Genomic DNA, 19326 nt, shown 5'->3' with positions numbered 1-19326 from the left:
TGGTTAACTGTTTAATTCCCATGAGGCAAACCAGCACTGGGAAAAATGCCTTAAGGAACCGTGAGCAGGTCCAATGTTCAATAAGCTCTTGGCAACTCTGCATCTGAACCACAGAAAGGTAATCAATACCTGACTTTAAGGTAAGAAGCTCCTTAATCCACGATAACCAGAAACATGGTAAAAAATTCAGAAGTACTTACTTTTTACAGGACCTAATAACTTCCCTAAGTTTGAAGATTCTGTCCTGTTTGTTAATAGTATGGGCTTCCAGGATACAAGAGGATGGATGCTTTATAAGTTGTGTAATTTGCCAGGTTCCACCCACTCCTATCCAGGTGACCAGACAAATGTAGGATAAAACCTTCAGTTAATCATGTATTGTATTTTAGCCTGATTCTGCAGGATTGGGGGCAGCAGGTGGAGTTAGACATGGCAAGAGCTGCATAGGGAAAAGTTCTGCATGGGGTGCAACCTAAGATCCAAGCTGAGTAAATGTAAGAAATAATGAAAATGAAACTTAAGTTCACATTTTTGTTTGAGCCACTTACATGCAATTATTTATGTAAGTCTAAAAGAAATCATATGCCAAAGTCTCAGCAACTCACTTTGGGTCTTCTGGCTCTCAGCAGGATTGTAACTACAGTTTGCGTAACAAAACTGATTGCAAAGCTAGAAGTTACAAGACTATCAAAATTGTTTAAACCAATTTATACAACATTAAATTAAAAATCCAGAGATAGGATAAATTCTATTGGTTCTTCAATGCCATACAAGTATTAGATGGTTTTCTTGATTCAATGTTAGTACAAGACAAAAAGGTTGAACAATTACAAAAGATACCTAATCTCCACTGCCATTTATTTACAGTTTACAATTCACACAGGTATCAGTTTCAGTTGTTGAGATTATTTTTGAATAGAAAAAATGGCATTAATCACATCAGTTGTGTAAAAGCTGATGGGTGCTTGCAGAAAGCAGGTTATTTGTACTACTTTACCCACTTCTGCAATGTGAGATTCTACAGAACCAAGGGAAGTGTTTAAACCACTATCTGGATTTTCAATCTACACACAGTGATAAACTTGAAATTGCAACATTCTTGTGAGTGTTTCATTCTTTCCAATTTAATGCACCTTCTCAGGAGCAATAGTTGCAAAAAACATTATCTAATCTAAAGCATTAGAGGGCTTAATGGCTCTTGTAGTTCCGAAGAAGCAGCTTATGGAACAGTGATGTTGAAGGCCACCAAGCAGGAGAATTTCATTGGTTACTTCATTTTCAGTGGGAGACCTCAACCAACTCATTTAAACCTCTCAGGGAGCAGAGGAACGAGGAAAGCATGGTGTAAGAGAAAAACCATCCAGCTGTTTAATAGTTGTATGGCATTTGAAACTCTCAGCTTGAGCAGCTAAGCGTCTTTCACAACACCCACCAGGGCGGGCCGCAGCGTGCGCCCGTGCAGCTTATAGCCAATCTTGGACACCAACGCAATCGTGCCAGGCTCCTGCCCCTCCACAGGAGCATGGAACAGCGCTTCGTGTTCATAGGGATCGAACTTGGCTCCAACAGGGTTCAGTCTGAGCAGGCCATGCTTTTTAAACACTTTTTGAATCTGTACTTCTGTCATAACAAGACCTTCATATAAGCTCTTTAAGTGAGGATTGTCATCCTTAATTTCTTCTTTTGGAACACTTTCTGTTGCTTTCTCCAAAATGTCTGCAACTTCTAGTAAGTCCTTACAGAAGCTCTGGATCCCTGAAAATGCATAAAAGAGGAGAGAATGGGATTAGTCTACTGAGGGAAACAAGTGTTAAAAAACCCCAACCTCACAACCCCAAAACCTACAGCAATAATCTGTACTCTTAAAAGTTTAAGAAGATACGTGATACCGTAATCATTTGGGGTAAAATGTCCTTTCCAGTTTTGGATGATAATAAAGAACTATTACAGATACCTTGAAATCTACACTATCTCTTCTATGGAACAAAATGTTACTTCAACTCAAAAGAGCTAAAGTTATGCTAATGACCTAACAATAACAGTTAAAATTCTTACCAAAGTTACCAAAATCTTCAGATGGCTTCATATAATTTCCTCACGTCTCTCTCATCACCTGAAGTTCAAAGCACTATGTTGCCCTATTCCTACCCTTTAATCTGATGTGATAAAAATATTTGCGTAAGACAAAGCATGTAATCAGACTGACAAGGATTCCAAGAGATGAACAGGGATTCTTCCTTGTATGAAGAGAACTCACACCTCTCCCTACCACTACAAACCTCTTTTACAAAGTCAGCAGCTGTGCCTTGCAAATACTGAGCTATTTCCAAGTTAATCATAGTCCTTGTCCTGAAGCTGTTCTCTGGCTCACACTTAGAGAATCTGGACTAATCTCACTTAATTCACTAGCAATCAAGAAAAAATCAGAACAGTTCAATAAAATAACACATTTCTACATAGAGGTAAGCAAAGGACAAACAGCACTGGGTTTTGGTTCGGTTTTTGGTTTGTTGGTTTGGTTTTTTTTTAAGCCAGAGTCAGCCTTTTTAGCTCACTTTTTGGATTTTTTTTTTCCTTACCAAGAAGTGGTATGACCATTACCAGAGGACAAACCTTTGGTTTAAACAAAAAATCCCCACAACTATGGAAGCACCTTACAAGATCTGTGGGGATCACCTAGTTCTCAGGAAAGAGTCTCTCTAACAACTGCACAACTCTGTAGAGACTCAAGCTCTTTACAGACCAGTAACAATGTCCAAGTAGTTCCAAAAATCTGAAAAAAACACATCATGGTTTTAAACTAAAAACTAGAGCTGTGGTTGAAGCTGAACTGTAGCAAATATAGATAAACCAGCTGTCTAGTTATGTGGATCTGGATCAAATCAAACAACCAAACTCTTGAGAAGGTGGTTTGGTTCAGTTTTTTATTGCTAAGTTATATTTGCAAATCTCTCTGACTGCAACTCTGAATTTATGCAAGTCTCAAAAATGAGTTTCTCTTTCTTCAACAGAACAAGCAGTCATGCACAAGCAATAAAACTTACAGATTATATGTAATTTAGTTTTCAAGATAAATTAATTTCTACTGTAGCATCTCTGAACTCAGACAGGACTCAAAGTCCTTTGCAGTAAGTAGAACATTAGTGTAACAAAGCTTATTTCTAATCAACCTCAGGATGAGGCACTCAAACATCCATGAAAAAGAGTGCAAGAGTACTATGTACTTTTTCTTACAGTACACATTAACTGAAGACCCTGAATTCAGAAATTAGAACTTGTGTATTCAGAATTAAACTATACAGCTGTGTATGGTGTGTGGTGAAAAAGAGTAACTTATTTTTTGAGGCAGAGTGGCAGTCAAACACCAGGATAGAACAGCACTCTTCTGCTGCAGCATTTCCACACAATTGCTGATTTACAGATTTGTGCTGGAAGTGTGAAAAAGCTAAATCAGATGTTAGCAGCCTGGCTCTTGAAAGAAGATGTGCTTCTAGCACTCCTCACAGCCAGTGATTGTGCATTCTTACCACTGAAAAAATCCATTCATTTAGAAATATTGCTTCTATTTGGAAGCTATGGCCTTCAACAGAACAGTTATTTAACTGTAAAAGGCTAAAAAAAAAAACAAACCACAAAAAATACCCCAAAATCAGAAAGAACCAAATTCAAAACAAACACGAAGAACAAAAACCAAACAAAACAACCCCGCAAAACCCCCAAACAACCAACAAAACAAAACAACCAACCAAAAAAAACTCAAACCAAAAACCCAAACCAGAAGGCAAACAAATATTCCATGCTCTTGGTCGGATATGAGACCAAAATAAGTGAAAAAGGAAAACTTCAGGCTGCAGACTTCCTAAAAAAAAAATCTGCTAATGCAGTACACGTTGTAGGAAACCAGATACCAAATTTAAAGAAAATGTGAGCTGTTGACTTCAGCAGTTAAAATCTTGCCCTTGGCTGGGGAGATGGTCACAATTCTGATGTAAATTGAGGAAATGTTCAAACCTCTCTGCCTCAAATGCATTTTTTAACCAAGTAGCCAGAATCACTGGGAAGTACATCCTGTCAGTACTGCAAGGCCAGTCTTTGCATTTCCAGGGTCTTACTGAGTAAGCACCAGAGGAGCCTCCACTCACCGTATAACTTCGCCTCTTCTACCAGTTTCTGGCTTCTTTGCCTTATGTTTTCTGCATCTGCCAAGGCACGCTTGTACTTGTCCTAAAGAAGAAAAACCAGTAACAGAAGAGATTTTATTCCTTCTAGTCAGGCAGCTGACAATAATTCACACTAGCATATTCAGTATAAAACAGCATTTTAAACAGTTTCATAGCCTAAATCCACCATTCAGGGCAATCTGAAATAACATGCAATTATCACACCACCCCTCCTGCCAAGACAAATGTTTGCTTCACTTTACAAGGACAGAAACGAGGGAAAGGAAATCAGTTGGTTTTCCAGATTCTCGGTATTTGTCACCAGATTAGCTGGAAGAAACAGTATTTCTGCTTTTTCTGCTGTGTGCTCTCAGAAATCCTTCATCAGTCATGAGATACACTGACACTATGGCAAATCAGATTCAACCCAGCCATGACTTTTAAACCATCTCTTCCTTCTGCATACGTACCACAGAGTGCCCTCCAGTTTTCTCAGCCTTTACAAACTATGAAGCCTAACTCATCTGTTGTTTAGGTCAAGTTTTGGTCTATTCCTAGAAATATGGCCATTTAACAGCAGATGTACTAAGATGTGAAATTCAATAAAATTAATAAAATAAAAATTCAGGCTGAGTGCTTCACCACCTAACCCAGAATGGTGGGCTTCCACCTTGAATGTGTCTGACCTTCATATGCCAGTGAACAATCTCAAAACAGAATAAAAAAAGTCAACAAGCTGCCTGAAGAGCTGCATTAGGCAGCCAACAGCAAACAAAGACATTAAATGGTATCTCAGATTTCTCCTGCAGAGCTCTGGGAAGGGCAACAGAAAGCAAACTTAATCCATGTAGGATCCATAGGTGCTGGTTCTATAGAAGGTTCTGAGCTATCTCTCAAAGTCTCAAATGCTCCAGAAAGACATTTTATATAAAGCACTCATTAATGCCTTTGCTTAATGGCCATCTCCCACCTCTCAGGGCATCCTTCACTCTCTGCTGGAGTTGTGCATGGGAGAGAATGCAAGATACACGAGGCCACACAGAAGGAATGTCATGTTTCAGTCTCATGTCGGAAGGGCTCTCCAACAGACAAAGTTTGAAACTTCTTAACTACGGTGCACGTACACTACTGTATAAAAGCTAAGCATCATTAACTCTGACCTTTGGAAAGTCAGCAGCTGTTTCCATGAAGTCTACTCTTAACACACAGAAATGCACACAACCAGAAACACACACTCACACCCTTCCATGGCTCCCAAAAATTATTTCTCCACCGAGCAAAACCTATGTGAAAATCAGCAACAAATTTTCAGGCAGGAGACGCTCCAATTCCACCCAGAAACTGGAAGAAAACTATCCAATATCTTAATTTTGGACCAGAGATGCATCCCAGATCTTGTAGTACATGTACTTTAAAGAAATTAGCAAAGTGTGGGTTTTATTCAACTAAACAGGAGTCATGTAACTGTATGCAGACTGTGCACTGGGCTTCTTCACTGGGCCACAGTGAAGGCTCTAGGGCACACAATTTGTGCAACCTAATAACCCAGAGACACTTACAGTAACTTCTTTTAGTTGTTCTTCCAGTTTGGCCTTTTCTTCAGCTAGCAGTTTTTCAGCAGAGCTGAGTTCCACCTTCTGCTCATTTTGGCTCTGACTCCGGTCCTCTTCCAAGTTCTGGCCACTGTTTTTCTGCTGTGTTGCTGCACAAAGCAGTCGTGGAGATGTTCTAAGGCAAAAAGATGGACATTATTATTCTGTTGCTTATTTTGTACGGTATTAGCATTTTCTAGACATACCAGACACTTTTGACACGCAATGTCCACAAAATTCTGACATCAAAGCAAGAATTCATACAATTCTAGGCCTGTGAATACTGTGTGCAGAACCCTCCGTCAGAAGCAACATATGTCCGACCATTTAAACTGTAGCAGAAAATAACTGCTTCAAGACAGCTTGTAAGTGTCCATTACACTCAGTTTATAGAGTCACAGCACTTTTAAAGGGAGTATGGGCTCGTTTTCAGCACAGTGCTCTATCTGGAAACAAATTCCGTGAGGCAATCGCCGGCAACAGCCTCCCTGAAACCACACGCGCAGAACAGGGCTTGGCCTCTGGAGCGGCGCGCCCCGTGCCGCCTATCCCTGCTGTATCGCAAACACCGCGGCAAGGACAGGCCTGCCTGCATAAATAATGACTCTTCATCCCTTCCTGACGTTTTCAAGGCTGAGCGAGCTGAGCCACCCGGACGAGGCTGCGGGATCAGCGCCGCGCTGACACAAGGGCTCGGATCCCCGCCCGCCGCATGGACACTCCGGGCCGGGAGCCCTCCAGGCTCCCCGCAGGGCTGGGCCGGGCCAGGCCGCTCTCCCAGAGAGGAGCAAGGAAAGGCAGCGAAGAGCGGCGGGGGATGGGGGCGGCCCCGGCCCATCCCGGCTCTCAGACGGGGCTCACTGGGGCTTGGGACCTCAGCGCGGCGGGGCCGAGCCTCGCTCTCCTCCCGGCCCGGTGGTGAGCGCGGCCCCGGCCCGAATGTCCGGTGACGGGAGGGCGGCGCAGCGCGACCCCCTCACCTCAGCGCGACGCTCAGCAGCGGGAGGCGCGGGCGCAGCGCACCCCGCACGCACTGGGCCACGGCCGCCATGGCGCTTTCCTGCCCGCCGGCCGCTCCGCCCCGCCCCCCGGCCGCCGCCAATCAGCGAGCCAGCGGGCCGGGAGTGACGCGGCCGGGAGCCAATCAGCAGGCGGGACGCGCCGCCCCAGGCCGAACAGGCGGCTATTCCGGGGCGCGGCGGAGCGCCCAGAGGCGCGCGCGCGCCTCGCCCCCGGTGACGCGCGGCGGGCGGGGCCGCGGGCGGGGCGCGTGCCGGGCGGCCATTTTGTGTGGGACGGGGGAGGCCGGGGCTGTTTCGCCGTCGGGTTGCTGCCGTTGACGTGATCCACGGCGTCCGTGTCCGAGCTGCCACTGGAAAAGTTTGAAGATTTCAGCTCATTTTAAGTGTCAGATAACTCTGTTACCAACAACACCCTGTAGCACCCGTCAGCAGTTTGCAAACCCCCACACAGAGGTTTCCATCCTGTGACCACACACACTCACTTTGTACACGCTTGCTGGACAATAATTTCATTTAATGACATCTTGAGCTTTCATTAAATAGGATAATGTTGCTAATCCACTAGATTTGGCCACCTGCTTGTGCAAGCTGTGCAAGTGTCCTGTGTAACTGGAGGCTACGGGAACCCTGCTCTGCGATACTGGGGTAGCTGAACTTGGGCAGTTTGTCAGTTTCTTTGTCAATATCCTGTTAAAGGGGAGGGAAAAAAATTGAGGTCACCTATTTATTGTACAGCTTCGAAGTTGAGTGCTAGATTGTGCACAGATGCCTGAACATCAGCTGTTAGCCTGATTCCTGCATGTGTTTGTGCACTCTGCAAATGAAATCTGAAGGATAAAGATGCAGATACCATAATGCAAATTTAGTAAATATTACATTGGAGTGAATAATTAAAGTATTTACTAAAAAAGAAGATGTAGAAGACATTTTTGGCTTGTTGCGTGAGAATCCTGCAGGACCTTGCTCAGTACAGTGGAACTTTGGCAGAGTCCACCAGAGTACCAGCATGGCCTTTATTCAGCAGATTGGTTTGCCTGGGATGGGCTGTGTCACAGTCTGTGCAGAAAGCAGGATAAATGGTACATGAGGTCAGTCCCCTCATCCTGTGGCAACTTTAGATCCCATTGAGTCTTATTTTTCCGACAGCTGTTCTGTGATGTGACACTGGTACGGTCCCATAGCTTGCCTGTACAGAACACAGCAAAGAGGAGGGTTGTGTGCTGTGTCCTGTCCTTATGGAGTGGCTGTAGTGTGGTCAGTATCTGCTTTCCAGAAAGCTGATGAGCCACAAATTTTCAAGCTTCATCGTCAGAAGTGCTGAAAGAAATAATTGAGGAAATTTATTAAGATAATGCTGAGAAAGAATCAGAAAGAACAAGGAGAAAAACAAGAACAGACGTAAAGGATGATACCCACAAAAGACCATGAAGAAATGAGACAGAAAAAGCAGTTGGATCTTTAGGTCTGATGTTTTTAAAATGCTTCTGGAAAAGATTATTCCTTACAAAACCTAGACAAGCAGTCTGTCTGTCTCATCTTTCTTGTCTGTTGTTTTTACCCACATCCTTAGCATGTAGTTTCCTATTTCAGCTTGTCTCCATTTTTCCGCTGCCCACCATCTTTGGAAGTTGTGCTTGATTAATGATTGATCACAAAATCACAGAATTGATAACAAAAAGTTGAGAAGAACCCACCACCAGCATGTCTCAATAACTGAGGATATATATTAAACTTAACTTGTCTGTAACAATATCCTTCTTGTATTAGAAGCCATTTACCCCAAATCACATTTCACAGGACTTCTGTGAGTAACCTTTCAAGATAACGCACAGTGAAAATGCATTTTGTTGTGAGTTGTGTGAGTTGAAGAGCTGTCATGAAAAACCTGCAGCTGGCTTAGATGCTGATGGGTCAAGACTAAACAACATCTGCAGCTTCAAGAAGAACATGCAAGTTTACTGGAGCTTGTTTGCATCGTGGCTGACGTTGTCTGTAAGTACTGTCCCATTGTCACCAAAAAACCCCAAGGCTTTTTCATGTCTTGTTTTGACTCAGTCTGTTGCAGGCTGTTCTGGTTTTACTGCAGTATCAGCTCATGAGTTGGGTGTTTTTAAACTCAGCTACCGGGTATTCAGTATCTGTTGCCGGACCCGGTTGGCAGTCATAGTGTTCAGTAACAAGCACAGTTTTTTCTCATCCACTCTTCTCCATATCAACCAATCTTTGGTTCTTCACATAAATACTGGGTTTGAATATGATTTGAGGATAAATATTCTTATTCTGAATTCTAAACTGTCAACCATCACCCCTGTATAGGCCATTCACTTAAGAGTTGGACTCAGTGGTTCTTGTGGGTCCCTTCCAACCCAGAACATTCTGCAATTTGGTGAACCAGCTGCTACTTTTTAACTCGTGGTTTTAAAGTGGCTCTAACCTCTAATTTCTGTGAGCTAGTGATATCATCAAGTAGTTTGAATATCATTCCCACTCCTCTGGTGATTAACTTCATGGTCTTGGGCAGTTACTTAACCTCATTTCTACATTTCTACAACTACAATTAAGGGCAGTAATTTTTCAGTACCTTACAAGAAAGTTGTGTAGTGAACATGAGGGAATTAATGTGATATTTTGAAAATTCAAAACATCAACTGAATAAGTCTGTTTTTTATTATTAATATTGCACTTGCAGTAAAGTAACCCGTAATCCTTCAAGATGAAAAATGCCACAAATGTAAGATTTGTGCTTGAAAACTTAAATGAAAAATTAAGGCATTTCTATTTCTCTAAAGAAAACCCCAAACCTAGTTCTGTCTCCTAATGTTAAGATGTAATTTATTGATATTCAAGCAGCAAACAGAATGCCATTACATTTGTGTTTCAGATATGAACTTTATTATTAATCTTTTGAGAGTAAAGGAAAAGGCTATCATATCTTCTCCAATCAAATTTTATATCCCAGCCAGAACCAAATATTGAGCTGTGGTGGGAGCAAGCTTGGTGGGGGGGAACCACCAAAAATATCTCTGTAAATATTCTAGCAGTGACCTTTCAGGCCAGTAACCAGGAAATACCTAAATCAAATTAAAAAATATTAATGTAGCTGTAAGACTGTTACTGAACTATATAGCAGTGAAGACAAACATTCATACCTGTGCCCTTTAGAAAAGATCACAGATCAGACCACATAGCCACAGTATTCCAGTCTGCTCCAGGAAGATGTCTAGTGGAAAATTAAGGGACTGATGCTTATGTATAAAATAATAACAATTTTTCTTCTATAAGGGTTATTGAGACTGAGGATCAGATAACCCGTGGGCCCATTTCAGACAGAGGACAATAAAGATTAAATCAGTACTTGAATTCAGAAACTTTTAATCCTGAAATGCAGGTTGGGAGGTGTGTGTGTAGGGAGACAGCCTTATTTGCTTTTAATTAGAGCAGTACTAAAGTAGTTACTCTGTACATTCCGAATTTATCATTTTTAATGTAAACATTTTAAGAAAACTCTCTCAAGAGTGAATGTGTAATACTTATATTCTGCCTAGTTTCTCCTTAGGCTGAAAATACAGAATCATACATCTTGCTCTGATTATGAAGAGTACTTCTGAGTTCCCATAGCCTTTTGCTAACTAGTTTGAAGGGTATATTTTGTAACCATCTTGTTGCCTGGAGAATGTTGTCGCTGTGTTGGAAATCTAATAGCTATAGCCACAGGGCTCTGAAGAGCGCTAATTAGAGCAATTTAGAATAACAAAAGTTCTGCTCCTGGGAGGACACTGAAGTGTTCCTTCCCCAAAGAAGCATGCCACAATTTCAGAGGCAATTTATTGTAATATAATGCATAAGTCATCTGGTATCCCAAGGATTTACAAATCTGGCTATCTATTACAGTTCTCTTAGCCCTCATGTTAATTGGGGACACTCATGCATGCCTTGTAGCATTCCTGGAGATAAAAAAATGGAAAAATTATGTCAATCAGGCATTGTCTATTTTACTTTATTTAGTTACCAGTCAGAACCAAGCTGTTCAAATTCACAGAGACAATTTATTGTCATGCTGATGTGGCTTTCCACCTTGAGACAAAATTACTGAGCCTTGAGAGAAGAGTTGTCAAATCCATTGTGATTCTCTGAGTGTGGTGTCATGGATTTTTTTAATATTTTTTTTCATAAAAATCAATTGTTGCCTCTCAACTTACCAGAACAATTGGACAGAAGGGGAGATCAGCACGCTGGTCACATTCAGGTTTGACAAGAAGACAGCAGTTGTTGGTCTCTATTTCTGCACACAGGCTAACAATGGAAGTGCAGTTACTAGAATGGTACTTTGACATTCAGATCTACATTTTCCTCTATTAATTTTTCTTTAAGATTGGATGAATTAGTTGTTGTGGGCCTGTTTCTGCTGCCCTTGTGTACAAGTGATTTGTATTAGTCAAAGTGAGTGCTGTACAGTGAAGGATTGCCAAGCCAGATGCTGGCAAATAGGCTGCCAGTAGCACCATAAAAGCCTGAGGTGGCTATTTATTGCTCAGGTGTGACTTTCTCCCTTGCTTTTGACATATTTTTTGTGATGACTGACAGGATGTTGAATGGCAGGGTTGGTTGGACCAGTGCACGGAGCTCTGTTTTGTCACAATGTTTTAGGGCTCAGAATCCCAGTGCAGTCCCATAGATAGGCTGTTCTCTGAGCTCCCAGCTGGCTGACAAAGTGGCAATGCTTATTCTGGTGATGTTGTGCAATGGTTTTGAAAAGCTATGAATGAAAGAAGCATAAAGCAAAATTTTATAAAGGTTATCTTCTGCTTTTATTCAACTCTAGAAAGCAGCAAGAGCTTTTAATTGTATTTCTATGCCTAATTAATGAGGAGGCGAACACTCTTGTGGGACCACTGCTGTGCTCCATTTTGTCCTAATCTGGCTAGATGAGTCTGACCAGAATGGGGACAAAGAGTTCAGATAAAAATAGCTGTAGTGGGAGGGAATAAAAAGCTTTCAAAAATCTGCCATATAAATAAAATCTGCCTAACACATTTTTGGTGCTTTGTGTGAAGATCACAGTCTCTGAAGCTGGACTTGAACCTGTCCCTAAAATGCATGCTTCACACTTTGTTTGCTTTCCACAAGCATCTCTGAAGGTGCAACCATGTTATAGGACCTCATATAATCATTAAAGCTAGGCCAATGACATTTAAGGCAAGTGTGTTTTTGTCAGATTCTCCGCAAAATCATTTGGGTTCTGTTACTATGGTGTATCTCCAAGGTTTGGATATGAAATCTGAATGTCAATCTTGTTCCAGGCAGGTACAGACAGAAGTGAAGGAAAGCACTTAATTACATTCACAGTGTTTGCACCTTGTTCAGAAAGCAAGAACATGGCTGCTTTAAGTTTTCTAACAGTTGTCACCCAAAGTACTTTCACTGCTGTTTTAAAGGTCACCTCAGATACATGAATCACCTCAGGTTAATGTGTTATTTATTAATCATCAGAAACTGAATGAAAATTATTGGTTCAGCATTGCGAATACTCTTGTGCTAGATGTTTATAAAATAAAATACCAAGAAGGGAATCTGTACTTTAATGATAGGTGTTACATAGGAATTCTGCTGCTGTAGATGAAACCATGTAGTCTTTCCTTCTGGCTCTGTTACCAGCTGCTGGTCTCTGCACTGTTCTCTGGTCTGATCAGACAAGTTGTTTCTCATCGCCTTTACAGTCCTTAGCTGGTCCTTGGCTTTTGCCCATATGTTGTTCTTTCTCCTTCCTCCTCTTTTAATTTCTGCTCTTCACTTTCCATCGCCACATCTGTTGTGTTAAGAGTGGAAGAACCTATTTAAAGTGCTGCTTCCATCTCTGCTTACTCATTCCCAGGTTTTGCCAAAGCTATCCTCCCTTACTCACTGTGATCAAGAACACCTTCACCTTTTTCATACTGACCACTGCTTCAACAGCACTGTGTTCATCTCTAGAGATGGTGTGACCAGCACCTCCTGCTCTGCTCCATGTTGGTGTTGGGTGATAATTATGCCTGTGCTGTGGGAAAGCATCAAGGTGGAGAATCCCTGCCCCATGGCTTCTCTTTTAGTTCATTGTAATTAACAAACAAAGCAGGCTCTTCCATTTCAAAGAAATAGCTTTTCTTATGACTAGTGATGTCTGTATTTTATTAGACCACCTTTCCTTGCTTGCTTAATTTGTATTTTACCACTCTTAAAAAAAAAAAAATCCTGTGTCTTTTTTCATGTGTTTATTACTTTTTTAGGATTCCCCAAGTGCTTTGGCTGACAAAGTCTTAATGAATAAAATTACTGTCATGTAACAACTATAAAAATCCACTCCCTCATTGGAATGGGACATGCAAGTTTGAAGATGCTGAGGAAAGTAAGAATCATATAATCATAGAATACTTCAAGTAAAATAGGAATACATAGGAAAAATATTTGTGATATATTTTTGCAGTTATGAACTGTTGAAACATTGGTCTTCCTCATTCTGCATTATGCACAAATACTGAATAGTGTATTTGTGCTATTTTTACAGTGTTATTGGCTCTGTAGGACAGATCCACCCAGACTAACTTTTTTAAGTTGAAAGCTGAGAGTAGTCAGGAAGTACCAAAGAATTCTGTATGAGCTAGAAAACCTGCTTAAAGTGTCCCGATACATTGTCATGCTAATTAACCCTGAGCTGGTTGTGCTTTTGGAAAGCTGAAGTACCCGAGGCAACTTCTATCTCATGCAGCTCTACACTGCTCTGCAGATAAATTAGTAACTGTCTACACATTGATTCTGTTATTTGGGACAGAAGGAGCTGTTTGGGACTGCTGGTTGTTTCTCAGTAGCTATTATTAATACTTTGGTACAAACCCAAGTGAATAAAATATGGATAAACAAGAAGTTGAGGATTCAGAGATAACTCAGAGAGCTGTAAAGTAGATGCTGTACTTTTCTGCCAGAAGGCAGCATGACAAACTCAGAGGATCTGTTCTCATGGTCGTCTGCATTGCAAATAAATGTGTTTCAGAGCCAAGTTCTCCATAAACTCCAGCTAAACTATGTAGATCATGTTAGCAATTGGCCAGCAGAGCTACAAGCAAGGTCAAGCAAGAGCATAGCACAGGAAACATTTATGCATTAATGGCAATTTTGTTGTTACAGCTCATGGTTTGTAAGGAATAATTTCCCAGCTGGGGGCAGTTCCAAGGCAGAAAGCAGATTTACCCAGCTTTTCACTTTTCAGGTATTACTTGCCTTTGTAAGGGCTCTGCAGATCATGAAGTGTGTGCAAAATGCTAATAAAGTGAAGTGATGACTTAAAGTCAGTCTCAGCTTCTCCAGCAGAGCCAGTGAATGGGAGAGACAGGATATATTTGTCTTCCTCTGGTGACACAGTGGGATGGGTTGACCCCGGCCAGCAACAAAGCACTCACCAGCCCCTCTCTTACATCCTCCCACAGCAGGAATGGGGGAGAGAATTGGAAGGGCAAAAGCAAGAAAAACTTGTGGGTCAAGAAAAAGACAGTTTAGTAATTGAAGAAAAAAATGGAAAAGTCAATCATCACTGCTCACCTACAGACTCATGCCCAGGCAGTGTCTGAACCACGACTGCCTTGGAAAGACTCCCTCCCCAGTTTTATTGCTGAGCATGGCATATGGCATGGAATAACCTTTTGGATAACTTGAGTCAGCTGTCCCAGCCATGTCTCCTCCCAGCCTCCTGTCTGACCTCAAACAGTTTGCTGTTTGCTGGGAGATAGAGGGAAAACCCAAAGTGGCCTTGGCACACTGTAAGCACTGCTCAGTATTAGCTAAAAATGAGTGTGTTACTAATGCAGTTTTAACAATGAATCTAAGACACAGCATCTTAGAGATTGCTGTTAGGAAAATTAACTCCATCCCAGCCAGAGCCACTACCTAAAATAATAGGTAGGCCTGACTTTGCAGTGAGATTAACATTCTGCTAACTCTAAATATGACCTGACTCTATTTGTATCTTCTTTTCTTATTTTCTTTAGTCCGTGTTAATGGCATGTATCCAGTTGTCATAGAGAAATATCAGTATTTATACTTCCAATACATTTTATGAAAGCTATAAGCAAAATTTTCAAATGGAGTAGCTGAAATTGTGCATCAGATCTCTATTTATGCACATAAATATTTTGGTCTTCAGACATGTTCTTCACTTGTAGTTCCATAAAATTTATAATAGGCTTCATTTTGCAGTGGTTGTGTATTCATTAGTTTTTGTTTGCTTTTCATGACATATTTTCATTGTATATTTAGGTGAAATTCTAGCTAAGTAAATCTGTAACCTAGATAAATATAAACCTCTGGTTTAGAGAAACTTTTTCCTGTAGAATTGTTGCTGTTTTCTTCTAGAAAAGCCTGTTCTGCCCTGTGGTGAAATATCGCTTTCTTTAGGGACTTTGTGGAATGTAATTTATAGCAATCCTCCATTTGACCTGCAAGCATTCCTGCTTTACTTGAACTTATGTTTTTATGTGAAATTTGTTACATTTATTTCTGGAATGGAAGACTACTTGGAGCAGAGAAGCTGAGATGACATATAATGTGAGATGGAAGTGGTATTAGGCTGGAAACAGTAATACTTTTCAAAACCAAGCAGTGTTTTGACATAGAAATGGTAAAAGGATAAGGTTCATTTCGTTTGTTCAATGAGACCACTGTGGAACTTCTGTATCTGTCATTTGGGCTGTCTGAGCTTTCTGTCTTTTCTACCATGTCAGTAACAAAGTAAGTGATCCAGGTGCTAAACCTGTGCAGTCCTGTTGCAGACAGCTCACATACCCCACCTGGCCTCCAACATCTGTTCCAGAAGTGCACAGGTCTTAGTAAGTCCTGTTCTATTTTCACTAGTCCCATACTGATACCTTTACATATCTGTTTTTACGCACCCACATCACTTTTCAAACATCAATTCTAGCAAATAAGTCTACACAAATCCTGTAAGCCACAGTTCTACATGTACTGTATCAGCCATCATCGAAGCTGCTGTACAGGCTCCTCTGTGCATATCAGAAGAAGGGCCTCTCAAAGGCACTTAAGACCCAGCAAGTTGCTCTCTGTCTTGCAGTCAGCACACAGCTTTGCTTCATTTGGGTTTGTCTGCCTGTGCATCCCCTGTGTTTGTGTGTCTGCTTGGCTTTTGGCAAAATTATTTATGCCCTTTCCAGTCTGCCTTTCAGAATCATCCTGAGGCCTTTGGCTCAGTCTTCTGGTCTTCAATCTGTTTTTCCTGGCTCTGCTCTCATCTGCTTTACAGCGTTTCTTGTGACTCTTACTCTTGTCAGTGGTTTACCCAGCTATTTCAGGAGGTGTTTTGAGTTTTGACTCTTCCATTTTGTACTCTGTCTTGTGAGTTGGCCAGAAATGTGAGGGTCACCATAACCTGGATTTGAGTCATCTGAGTGCACCCTTATGTCTCCTGTTGAAATCCTAAATATTTTACCAGCATGTTCTTCTTGCTTTGAAGCCTAAGACAACATCAGGACACGGACTTTTAAACCAAACCATTGGCCTAAGAAGGCTTGGGATGCTCCTTAAGATGCTCCTTCTGTAGCTTTGGATAACTTGTGCCTTCCAAGTGAATAGAGAGGGAGATGAAATGTTTGGTGCTTGGACCATATTGAAAATAAACCCCATTGCATTTCACGATAAATGCTGTCCCAAATGCCACAGAGAAGTGGCAGCCAGCATACAGAATATTGGAAAGATCTTCTGTTATTTTTCTAAAGTTCTGAAATGAAAAGAACATGCCTGTGAATATATTTAAGCAATATATTCTTTTTATATGTACTTTCTGTTCTGTAAATTCCCCTGAAAATCAATAAAAACAAATTGTACCTAATGTATTCTGTAGTTTGCAAGGAGACCAAGCCTTTCCCCCGATTTATTAATATTTGGAAAAAAGTCATTGCACATAAAAATCTTCTATTAAAAATAGTAATTCATTATGTTTTAATATCTTTTTCCCATAGTTAAAGAAGAGTAGGAAGTACAGAAGTATTTTTTATTGCTCTGAAAATATTTCTATTTTTTGACAGTAACTGGCATCAAGAACAACAACAAAAATAATAAACCATACAGAGTATTTGTCCCCTAATGTTTTATGTCTACTCAGAAAAGATAGGGTACAGACAATTGTTCAGCTGCAGTAAAGTTCTCATTTTTATTGTGCAGAGCTAAATTTATCCTTGCTGTAATTTTTCTGAAACCAGCAGAGTTATTTCTGCTAGGCATGAGAGTGACCTGCTCTGATTGTATTGCTGTTCTAGGAGGGGCTACACTTGAGCGGGGTTTCTTCCCTTCAGTTGAATACACAGGTTCAGGTACAGGTACAGGTAAATTGTGTTTACCTCTACAACTGCTTGTATGATTTTAGCCAGCATAGACAGGAGAGCACAGCAACTTGAATCTGTCTTTCAGATGCAGGAGATGAGATTCTGTTGTTTCAGGGCAAAGATGCTGTTCCTTATCACATGCTTCATCTGAAAAGCTTTACCACAGACCTGATTAGGCAGAAGCCTTCTTCAGAAACAAATTTGGTTTAGTACTTATGAGATGTCCAGGCTTGATATTTTCTAGAGAGTTTCCTGGAATGAAGATGGGGAAAGCTTTGGTTCTTAAAATAAGCTTCTAGTGTTGTATCAGAATATTTTGTGATTATTAAAAAAAGAAAAACAACAAAACCAAACCAACAGGTGGGACAAAAAAATAGGCCAATGGGAATTTTCCCAAAGCTTCTATTTTAATAAAATAAACTCATCAGGAAGGAATACTGGAATATAAAGTTTAGACAGAAGTAGGATCAAACTGAGATTTTTACATCCAAGTTCTATTTTGATATTATTAATTTTCTCTCTGTTAGACTGTACAGACCCATATTGGGGAAGTTCTTTGCAAACTGAAGATTCATAATTCACTCCCAACCTTTCATGTTCCAGTCTCCCTTGCACTGCTGTGAAAATCTGTATTTTTAATAGAGCTGATTAATTTTTTTCACCTTCCTTGGAAGTATCATGTTTCCAGAAATGTATATGGCTCATTTCTGTGCTTATTTTTATTTATTTTTAATGGGTTCTCTCACTCTCATCAGTAGCATATGTATGATACAGGTTGCCATGGTAAACAATGAATTTTTTATTAACATTGTAAATATTAATTTATAACAGGAGTAGCTGGTAACTGAGATGTTAACACTGCTTTGGAGATTTTCCTGCTCCTGAGGTGACAGAAATTATATATGGAGTTAAAAATGTGAAAAGCAACATGTCTCGGGAAGGAGGTTCTTTAGTGATAGTACAGCAGCCTAAGGGCACCGAAATGTAGGCTATTTGGACTGTGAAGCAAAGACAGTAGAAGATCAGACAGAAGCTGCTGAATGTTATTACTAGAGATGACATGGAACCAAGGCTCAAGTTTTAAATTGCTTCCTTGCATTTCTGGACCTTTTGCTGTCAGTTCTTTGCATCAGAGTGTGACCAACTGGCTGAGCTGAATCCAGTGTAAAAAAAAGAGAAGAGAGTGTGAAGAGATGTGATCAGCTTCAAGGCAGGGATGGACACAGGGATGGGCACATGGATGGCCCCCTGCAGTTTCATTTATGACATTACATCTAACTTGCTGCTCTAATCAGGTAATTTTAGGCACATTTTTGAACACTCCTAGTTACTCAAATTTCATTGAGCTCAGTGGGAGCTATCTGCTAGGACATTCTTGAAAATTCACTTTTCTAGGCATAGCATATCTCTTAAAACTCATGTCTTTCATCCATTGTGAAATGAATCCAGTGCTGCTTTCTTTCTTGGAAGCTATAGAAATGGAAGTATTTTTGGATAGGAGGTAGTTTTGTCCAATGGCTTTTTTTGCATAACCTGTGGTTCCTGATGAGTTTCTATTAATCCATGAAGTCCCTGGTGACAGAGTGTTAATTTTTCAGTATACATTTGCTTTTGGAGCAGAAAGTTACAAGGTGGTTGTTGTATTGCCTTGGGACTTTGACTCATATTTGACGCTGTCACTGAAGAGTGATTTTAGAAGAAGCTACATGATAAGAGGAACTATCTTTCAGCTGATATATTAAATTGAGGTCGCTTCTGTCAATGGCCCTCTTAAAAATCACCTCTGTGTCTTGTCAGACATTCCATTTCCCCGTGAAATTAATTCTAAAAATCAAGGACTGTGTCTGAGATATTACAAAGCCCATAACAGTGGCTCTGTTTGCCCCATCGTCTTTGGCACTACTGGCATTTCACTTACTATTTTTGTCAGGACTTATATTAGAAAACTCAATTTTACTCCGTTCTGTATCACAAAGCAGCATATGTCACCCTAACTCCACTGAGCAGAGTAAGATTACTACATGAAATCTTATATCATCCTGTGATATATATGTACACACAAGATTACTCAGAAAATAACTTGTCACTATTGTAGACACTTCATGGTTGCTGGGAAAAACACTCCATACTGAAGGGCACATGTATATATACACTGATTTAACAGCTCTATTCACCCTTTGCTAGAACAGTG

At 40.7% G+C, this 19326-nt stretch overlaps 1 protein-coding gene across 1 annotated transcript; it reads right to left on the bottom strand.

Moving 5' to 3' along the window:
* Positions 1 to 517: 517 nt before the first annotated feature.
* GRPEL1 (GrpE like 1, mitochondrial) lies at positions 518 to 6838 on the bottom strand. The gene is made up of 4 exons (XM_048304121.1): positions 6733 to 6838; positions 5720 to 5888; positions 4143 to 4224; positions 518 to 1755 (listed from the first exon to the last, which is right to left on the bottom strand). The coding sequence occupies exons 1-4, from the start codon at positions 6801 to 6803 to the stop codon at positions 1409 to 1411; spliced, it is 669 nt and encodes a 222-aa protein (XP_048160078.1). The 5' UTR covers positions 6804 to 6838; the 3' UTR covers positions 518 to 1408.
* Between the last annotated feature and the right edge of the window lie 12488 nt (positions 6839 to 19326).

The sequence above is a fragment of the Corvus hawaiiensis genome, chromosome 5, assembly GCF_020740725.1.
Source record: "Corvus hawaiiensis isolate bCorHaw1 chromosome 5, bCorHaw1.pri.cur, whole genome shotgun sequence".
In the NCBI taxonomy this organism is placed as follows: Eukaryota; Metazoa; Chordata; class Aves; order Passeriformes; family Corvidae; genus Corvus; species Corvus hawaiiensis.
The sequence above is the reverse complement of the archived record's forward strand: the minus strand, read 5'-3'. Positions and strand labels throughout refer to the sequence as shown.